This window comes from Atta cephalotes (genome assembly GCF_000143395.1).
Source record: "Atta cephalotes unplaced genomic scaffold scaffold00034, whole genome shotgun sequence".
NCBI classification, from domain to species: domain Eukaryota; kingdom Metazoa; phylum Arthropoda; class Insecta; order Hymenoptera; family Formicidae; genus Atta; species Atta cephalotes.
In genome coordinates this window covers 375,627-385,983 of record NW_012130098.1, presented here as the reverse complement: position 1 = coordinate 385,983, position 10,357 = coordinate 375,627, and the positions used below count along the sequence as shown (strand labels likewise).

General features: G+C 32.0%; 1 protein-coding gene across 1 annotated transcript; it reads right to left on the bottom strand.

Annotated features, from left to right (window-relative positions):
• Nucleotides 1-3,201: 3,201 nt before the first annotated feature.
• LOC105621492 (synaptic vesicle glycoprotein 2B-like) lies at nt 3,202-9,707 on the bottom strand. The gene is made up of 10 exons (XM_012202959.1): nt 9,671-9,707; nt 6,279-6,347; nt 5,969-6,130; nt 5,425-5,587; nt 5,230-5,351; nt 4,844-5,082; nt 4,581-4,762; nt 3,907-4,202; nt 3,468-3,755; nt 3,202-3,248 (listed from the first exon to the last, which is right to left on the bottom strand). Exons 1-10 carry the CDS (start codon nt 9,705-9,707, stop codon nt 3,202-3,204), a joined length of 1,605 nt encoding a protein of 534 aa, XP_012058349.1.
• Nucleotides 9,708-10,357: the final 650 nt, after the last annotated feature.

Here is a 10,357-nt window from a genome sequence, read left to right as displayed (position 1 = left end):
CCTTCGAGTCTTACTTAATTGACGGTTTATCATTAAGATCAGAATTTGATTTCAAAATTTCTTCGTGCGAAGAGAAAAAAAAATACGTGACAATAAAATAGAATGAGGTTGCCGAGGGAGAGGAGAGGGGAGGGGGGGGGAGTTTCACGAGAAATATTCGTAGATGGAGGTAAAATGGAATGTCGAATCAAAGATAAAATTGCGCAAATGAATGAATGAAGGCAGCTGATTTCCCTATAAGGACCCTACGTCTGTGACACATAGTGCCTTTGTATAGCCGTTCACTGTTTACATTTAATTAGTGTTTAGAACGAGAGACAATTAGCGGTTATCACGCGTATCCGTAAATACTACTATTACAGATAAGTACTGTAAGCGCTTCATCGGCATCGGTATTACGATATTTCTGTATTTTTGGAAAAGAAAGAAAAGTAAGAGGAAACCTTCGGTTCATACGTATCTTTCCTCTTTCCAAATTCATTGATCTTGTCTCCTTTTCATTCGAAATTAACAATATACACCAAATGGACTGAACTTTGAGTAAAAAGAACAAGAGAGAAAAGATTTTGAATTTATAAATCTATAAATGAATTTCGATGATTCCTGCCGTGTCCTACATTCTAGGGGTATACTTTAAGCCCGTTAGAATGTAACGAATAAACGAATAGTGCCTTACCACGAGATACTGTGCTTTTTAAAAGTTCAAATAGTAGTCGGGAAGTAGAGAGACACGCTTTATAATACGGACAACTTAGATTTTTCCCAATTGCGAATGCGTTTCAAATCGTAACCTTGCGAAATTGATAAAAAATTTATTCTTTGTCATCGCAAATGATTTATCGAATGTGATCGTCTCTTTAAAGATCGATCGATTTTTATCAAACTCGTCGACGAATTTGGAAACTCAAAGAAAAAATGACCTAAGAAATAACATTTCTAATTGCTTGCATTTCTATTTGATTGAGAAAAATTCTCAATAGTTTCTATAATAATGGTATTTTAAAATTACTAGTCTGGATATGAAAATAAGAAAAATATAAAATCTTTAAATATTAATAATTAATATTGGAATATAAACTCTTTAAACAGTAATTATACAATATATTTTATTTTTTAGGACATAATTTTATTAATCGTTTGCTGTAACAACAGTTTCGAAATTGGTCGATATGGCAAATATTGACGTTCATTTTTTTATTTGACTTTCGAATTTGGAATTAAGCAACGAGCACAGACCATTGTTCGCTTTGATATTCACCGATGACATTCACGGATGAAAGAGCTTTCGATCAGGCATCGCGATTTCTCATTTTCGAATCACGCGCAATAAAATATACGCAACAAAAAAGTATATATAATACATCGATGCGGAAGGAGTGCACAACGAAAAATCGAGATAAAACAAACGTTGCTGTATATATTGTACATAAGATGTGTACGCACGCGCATACGCATATATATATTATACATACTATGTATATATTATGTATTACGTCGGCGACGACGATAACAATAATAACGAATGGTAGTAATAATAAACGACGAATAATAATAAAGAAAACAGGTACCGAGAGTAAGTGCGAATAGCGTAACGAAATAACGATATTATTAGGTAACTCCCGAGAACTTATAATATTATTTTCAATATATTATTGTATTCGATTCTGAAACGAGATAACACGCTTACTGAGCGAACGTGATCGTATATCGAAGATCAAGGAAGTTCTCTCCACTCATTTTTACGAAAAAGAAATAAAACAAATATACGAAATTGCAGATTTGTATCCCACGTGTTATTAATCATCAATCACCAATATCACCAACATCCTGCTTTATATCTCTTTAATAATAACGACTCAATCTTTTTAATAATAATCTCATTATTAACATATTACGTTATGTGTCTATTAGTGATATTATGTATACAACGACTACGCTGTAAGTTTATTTTAATTTTTTTCCAGCGGAAAAATAAATCAAACAACATTTTTGCAAGAAAAATTTAACTTGATAATTTTGCCATAAGAAAATTTTTAGAAAAAAATTGAAAAAAAATTTTTTTTAACGACGATGTTAAAATAATTTAATATTAAAAAAATAATTTAATATTGACAAAACGTGACGATAATAGATTCCTAGAAACTTCTATATTGCCTCTAATATTATCTATTAGTAATATACGAGGAACGGACGCGATTTTAATGCACGATAGGTGCACCATAAATATTGAGTCATTAAAACTCCTGCGGAGCTTACCAAGAAACGATACTTAACTCGACTCGTTTAGAAACTGATAGATAAGTATCTTTCATTTGTTGCACGATGATTAGTGCGTAATTGCAGTGCATTAGTTTGTCCCTGTTTGACATAAGATATTTCAGATAATGATTGGTTCCTACTTTTTTGTACATGATAATTAAAATACCTTTTCTCTCTGTCATACATTTTATTTCTATTCTTATACATTATCGCGAAGAATCGCTCGTTACATCTGCCACATGACGAAATACGTGGCAATTAACTTAAATATATTATCTACATACTACACGCATTATACAATTAATAAATATTAAAATAATTATTTACAAATGACTTAATCGATAAACGTTTAGATAGTAATAAATGATATGGAATGTGTATCGTCGATCAGTGAAATTAGATCGTCATTGACGAGCTGATAAAATTAATAACTGATAAAGGACGGCTTGTCATTTAATTAGTAATTAAACAAATATCGATAAATTTACACTTTTTCTCAGAATAAGTTAGTTGAAAATAAATTATGCTAATATCACTGAACGTTTTGATGCGTGACACGATTATGAAAGCTAAGCGCATGGATTTTTGTGCAAGAACTTATCATCAGATGCTTATTTACAGTAGGCGCTCTTTCGTATTCCAAACTTCGCAAATCGCATAAATTTGGTAAAAAAAATAATAACGATGATACACAGGAAAACGTAAGGTAGTAAAACGTAAACAGTAAATCGTAAACAGTGAATCAGTTAATCACAGAAACCGTATAAGGCAATAACATAAGCAACAGCAAATAAAAAATATTGATTTGCTTATTGCTTATGTTTTATTGCATTTTTACTGCTTAATTAACGTTTTTTGAGTGCCATAACTCTAACACGAATCACTTCATTCGAAATACTTCAGATTGTTCTCTTCCTAACATGCCTGTTTCTTCCTCGACATTTATTTCTTTTCCTTACTTGGTATCAGGAAACATAATAATCCGCCAACTGAAAACAATCAATTATTCATTTTTTTTATCGTGGATTTTTTATTTTTTACTTGAACATCACTAAGTTATTTTATCCGTTAGATCCAAGTTTTAGGAAAGCTGTTCAGTAAATTCCAACATAAAAAATTAACATAAAATCGGTCCTTTGAACAATATTGATTTTATGTTATGATGTCGTCATAAATATTTTTTGAGATGGACATTTCGTTATACTTACATGTAGTGATACCAACTACCAGGAATATAGGGATCTCGCAGCTGAGATCCAGCAACATGCCGAATGCGAGATTACTCGTTACCGCGCCGAACCTTCCCAAGCATACCATCATGGACACCGCGGCGGCGGACACGTGCGTAGGAAAGATGTCGACCGCAACGCTGGTAATCACGAAATTCGTCGTGGCTGCCATCAGAGTGAACACGCAGGCAGTTATAAGGATCTGCAGCGAGGATCTCACAAAGTACATGCCGAAGCTAGCGATGGCAGCTACCATCAATGTGGTCACTAAAGAGAAAAGAAACGTCGGAATCTTATTCTCGTTAAAAAAAGATAAAGAGAAAAAAATTGTAGATAATGCTAATTTACTAAACGACACTATAGTATTATTTAAAAAAATAATACTCTCTCCTCTGTTCACATTAAAGATAATTCTTACCTGGCATTGTTCGGCGACTAACTCTATTTGCTAGATATCCAGAGGCGACATTGCCAAACAAGGAAACGGCGTTGATTATCAGAGAATTAATGAACACCCGTTCATCTATGTGCGGTTTGCATTCTGTAGTGCTTTTATTTGTTAAAAGCGGGAACGATTCCTCTGGAACAGTGTGATTTAACGTCTGCGACTCATGTATTAGTTCGCAAACCGTCACGGATACATTCGGATGCGATTGATGATATTTCTCGAAGCGATTGAACAATTCCGGTTGCCAGAGATTAAAAGCGTAGTATCTATACAAATGACCGATGACAATGATAGAATGAAACAATACATATATAATATTTTTTATTAAGTAATACTTCATTTATATAACAGTTAAATTCTTGATTATAACTTTGTTCCAAAACTAACAATATAAAAAATAAGAAGAGAATGTTTAATAGCAACAGGTTGACATTATTTGTTGTCATTTCAAGTAACGTCTTTATATAATGTTAATTTACATTAAAATAATGATAAATAATATTAGCTTGTTTGTTGGGATAGAAATTCTCTTTTCATTGATAATATTTTATACAAAATTGCATAATTCTCTCTTTAAGTGCTTTTTAAAGAGAATATATTAAAGATACGACTGTTTCAAAGATTAGAAAATTAAAAATACTCACCCAAACATATTCGTGAAATAAATTATCCACAAGAGAGAAGCGTACTTTAAGATAGGTGGCGTTACAGTTGTGCGCAATTGCCACCAAATATTTTTCAACAATTTCATCAGCATGTCTGAGGAAGACAATGGCTCCTTGTCCTTTTCTACTTCGAACATGGCATCGGAGAGAAGTTCCTTCACCTAGTAAAAGTACATGACGTCATCAGTAGTTGATAATACTATTTTGAAAAATAAAAATTATTTTTCCCTAATAAAACTTACCGGAAACTCATTCTTATCACGTCCTGTATTCACCGCATAAATTGTTTGAAGAATCGTGAGAGCTTCGTCAGTCTTGCCTTGCGACACCAGAAATTTCGGACTTTCCGGATACGTTAAAGTTATTACGGCAATAATAAAAGTTGGTATGCTGATAGCGCCAAGGAATAATCTCCAAGAATTATACTGAATACCGTAAAAATTGAAGGATATCGGCAATGGTATTATTATCCATGCTAAACCTGAATGAATAAATCCATAAGTTCATATTGGTTTTCCTGTATTCTGTTATTGTGATACATTTAATTGTTTATATAAATAGAGAATATTTTTAAAGAAAGCAATTCTAGGTTCTTCTTTATTGATAATTTAAAGAAAAGAATTATTACCAGGTAATATTAACCAAGCGAGAGTGAAGAAAAAACCTAAGTAACAGATGCTCTTTGCTCTGTATTTTTCCGCGTGGGACTCGCCGAGATACATATATATCAAGGAACCGGGTCCGCCCATTCTAAAAGTAACAAAAAAAAATATCATATGAAAGCACGATTAAAATATGCTACATTTGCCGTTATTATACTTACAAGAATCCGCTTATAACTCTGAATGCTAGTAGCAGCTCAAAATTTTGCAAGAAACTTGTGATCAGCGTAACGATACTATCGCCGAAAAGAGTTATCAGCAAAATATTTCTTCTTCCATAAGCACCTGCGAAGACTCCCCAGAAAAGTGCGCTGAACACAGAGCCTGAAGCGATTGAACATGTGTAATTCCATTAAATAATATATCTGTATCGTTCTCTTATTTCAGAAATAACACGATTCAGAAAATGTGATTTTCAAATTATCACTGTCAGTCAGGTAAACATTAACGTACCATTATCAATCTCATTGAAAGTGAACTTCATCAAAAATCGTCAAAATTATCATACAACTCAAAAAAAAGTGATCTTTTAAGAATTTATATAACGAAAATGACAAAAATGACTGTCAGTGTTACACTTTTTGTATTAATTTTTTTGCATAATATTTTTATGTTACTTTCTAACATATTCATCTTGTGTCAAATTAACACAAAAATTTGAATGGATCATCTAAAGGACACGTGAAATGTGTTAAAAAAATTTACCTGCAAGAAAGGCGACATTTAACAGCCCTTTCTCTTCGGATTTCATGTTTAAATCACATTCAGCTGACGGTAGGATATATGCGCTCGCCCCAAATTGACAGCCGACGCAGATGAACATCACGCCACAAACCAGTAGGAAAGTATATTGGTATCTTCCATTACCTAAATGATTATAGTAAATTTTAATAAGAATCTTGAAAATTGCGTGATTATTATTTATATTATTTATAATATTATTATTTATGTATTTCTAATATTTTTTTTAGTTATGTATTATTTTACAATAAAATACTCTTTCACAATGACTTACCGCATATTTCCATAGCTTTCTCAAAATCTGCGGTACCTTCCTTGATCCCATGATCCTTAGTCTCCTTCTCTAAAAAGCCAAAATGATTTTATTCATTGAGAGAAATTTTCTCTGATAACAACGATACTTATAACAATGCAAAATATCTAAAATTGGATACACCATCTAAGATCATGCCTAAATAATAATATTTTATTTCAGTTTAATTGTTGTAAGTACGAAAGTAATCAGCGTCTTATATCTGAGATAAATTTATTTAGAAATACATATACACAGACGTATCGTTCCAACATCTAATTTTGAAATAGTAGGTACTTTTTAATTACGATGTATTCATATAAGCGGTCCTGTTTCTAATCTTAATATTAATTTTCTAAAATTTTTTTACGTCATAAAAATGTCTGAAATATCTGTAGTTTACGCTATAAACATAATTCAAACTATATCGCATTCACGTATAAATTTATGTGAAAACACGCAAGATCCGAACAGAAAATAATTATCATTTACATTTCGTTTCTTTGATAGAGCCGCAAAATTTTACGATATGTCATGTACGTATAAACTGATTACGCGCGCCCAAATTTTCCATACATCTTTACACAAATTTATGGAATTAAAACAATTGCGCATTTTATAACGTCGACGTGATTCATTTAGCCTTAGCCGTATCTCTTGTGATAAAGATGCGTATTTTCACTATGCCATCTCGCGAAGAAACATTGAAGTATTATTGAAATTAGTGTATCGAACTTTTTGTCACACTGATTGGAGTTAAGTAAATAAATAGACGTTAATAATTATGACACAAGTGCTTGTACTTATTATTGTCTTCATTAATTGAACTCAATATTGATAAGAATTTCTTACTGAAATTTCTTGCTGAAATCTGACTTGCAGTATCTAAAAGTGTATAAAAAAATTTTAGCCCAAAGTAATAAAAAAACATTTTTATAAATTAATATAATGTATGATAATCTGTAATCTTCGAAAAATTCTGCATCACCGCGATTGACTGCAAAATGCATAACGGCGGTTTCCTTTCATTATTCAGTTATTTTCCTATCAAACTATTATAAACAATATCATCTAGGCGCGTGTATATGTGGAGATATTAACTTGGAATAGGGGGAGAAGATAATAAGATTTACGCGGACTAACAGAATTATGGTGGCTTGCTTCTGATTTACTAATTAATGCAGTAATACCGATAATTAATGTTAAATATGCACAAAATGAGCTAATTAAAGCCTTCTGAAATTAATTGCGTATAGGAGTATTTCGATCAAAGAAGAAATATATTGTGTATCGTAATATCGTGACGAATGAGTTTGTCAAGTTTCTCTCTTCCTCTCTTCTTTTCCTTCGCTCTTTCTCTCTTTCTTTCTCCGGAATTATACATGAAAAAAACGATTTTGCTAAAAATTTAACTAAATACCGACCTGGATATAATTTTGTTAGATCGCAGAGGTGCATGTAGACAATTTATTGACATTTGATTTATTCTTAGAACCACACACATAAAACTATTTTTATTTTTGTTGACTATATAAAAGTAATTATTGGACGTTCGTATTAATTGTTAGAATTTTTGAATTGTCAAAATTTTTTTGCATTGTTCATTATTTGAGCATCCACTAATTATTTATAAAATTATTTTTATATTCCTAGGTAAATTTTTAAATTTTTCAATAAAATATGTTCTTTCCGCGTATAATAATCATATCAAGAAGAATATCTCAATATTGCAAACGAGAAAAAGAACGCTGCTGCGTAATGTCAAAAGTGTAACGAACGAGTTCATTCTGTTGAATCAACACGTTCATTCTGTTACATCAAGAACAGTTATATATGTCACGAACAAGATATGCATTGTGTCATTGCTCAAACATTTCTTAAGTTTGTTAGAAAGAAAATTTCCACGCTTTGTTGTCATCGTAAAATTCTGATTGACAAGTTGCTTAGATTAATGTTAGAGTCGTAAGTAAATAACGTAGTATGATTATTCTTGAATGTCGTTCTAATGCTGATTCTATTTGTTAAAGAGCTTTTCGGATAAAGACATGAAAATATGAAACGTTTTCGAGCGAAGTTACTATCTAAAGATGAGTAGGACTTATCTTTATTTTATCATCCATATTTTTTCTGAACTGCACGTATTCGTCGTTCTCGTGCAAGTAGTGTTATTTTCCGATTGTTTCGATGCAAACGTAAATCAGTATGTTGCGCCACGTTGACGTAAAAGCTAGCTATTGTGGACTGAATTTTTTTGCCCAGTTCTTGAAATTCAATTATCTTACAGATACAATAATTGTGGAATGAGTGGTACGCAAATTCTTCTACTATTGTTTTCCGCGAGAAACAATTGTTTGTAAAATGCAATGACAATTTGTCATAGTTAATTAAACTATCTTCAGAAAAATATCTTAGCGTTTTTCTCTCGAAAACTTGCGTAAATATACAATGCAAATTAATATCAATTCTGCTTATGTCGTCATTTTGATGTCGTTGTGGCAATAAAAATATCATTTTAACACCAAAATGATTTTGATGTCATTTGCTGTGAAGCGACATAAGATTAAGTGGCACGTACATCCGATAAAGAACTTTGCCGGATTTTAATCGAATGATTACACATAAAGTGGCAAGTTACAGTAATAAGCAGAGAAGTAATTGCTTTTTGTCATTTCAGCGGAATTGATGCCGCAATGACATTATGGTTTGCAATATTTTATTTTGAATGACTTATGACTCAAACGCAATGGAATATTTTGAAACAAGCTTTGGAAATGAAAATATTGTAATAACTGTGTATAAACAGTAAGTCAATCATTTAGAGTATGTAATAAGATTTCGATATGTGTGTTAGATTATGTGATGATAATGAGAAAAGTTAAAAAAGATTTTTTAACTTGAAAAATTTATTATTTAGATTTCCTTGGTATTTATTTTTTTGCTCGTGTAAAAAAGCAAATCGAAAACTTGGCGCCAAGCGGAAGCGACAAAATAAAAATGTAACGGTCGCACCAATTTTAAAGAACCAGATTTAAATCAGTTGGCAAAACCCAAAGATATCTCATAAATTCGTGTCAAACGAGAAAATGAATGGAGAATAGATTTCAACTCCCGTCCCATAATCGTGTTGCATTGAAGCGCGTTCCACTGAAGTCTCACTGGAATCGTTAAAACGTTTAATCTCAATTCTTAATCGTTAAAACGATTAATCTCTCTTTAGCATTATAGGAAAAAGTTCACAATTAAATTTTAATTTCCGATCTTAAGAAATTAATTCGAAGTGCACAATATTTATTTAGCTTGCGATGAAAACTTTTCGATTGCGTTACTTTTAAGACATTAGAAATCGTTGAAAATATTCTGAATACAAAACTGACCTATAGAAAGAGAAATGGTGGAGATACGGCTAACCATGGTGCAGTGGAGATGCGCCTGAAAAATTTCCAGAACCAGAAGTAGCTACAGCAGTCAAGTCGGTTACGAAGAAGCCTAATCTGCGACTGTCAATCGTGGGTGGTACAGAAACGCCGGTAGACCGTTTAACTCCCTTAGACCGTCACGGCGTCACTCGTTGATGACGATAGATCAACGTATCGATCGGTGCCGCTTGTCACGACGCTTTAAATATTACCTTCCTCGCGAGCGGGAACACAATCGCGCGAGTAGGCGCAATCCGAAAATCCTTCCCCACTTACTGTACTGCTCGCAATTGAGGAGTCGCTAAGTCACTAGTCCGTTATTCCATATATCATACGAATGCACCTCGCGTCGCAGTAATAATTATCTGTTACGAATATCTGTTGTAAATATGTGCTTGTAATAAAATATGTGACGCAACTCTTGCGCAACGTAGTAAAAATCCAATCTGACAACAAATTATTTATTTATTTATATTTATTTATTGCAATCATCATATTTTTTTATTATTACTGACTCGAAGCATATATGTAATTTATTTATTGATATTCGCAAGGATTAAGCTCTGAAAATTCTTTTTTTTTATGAAAATGTAGTTTACAATATACATTAAAGGAACTTATAAAAATGATCAAAGTTTATATAGA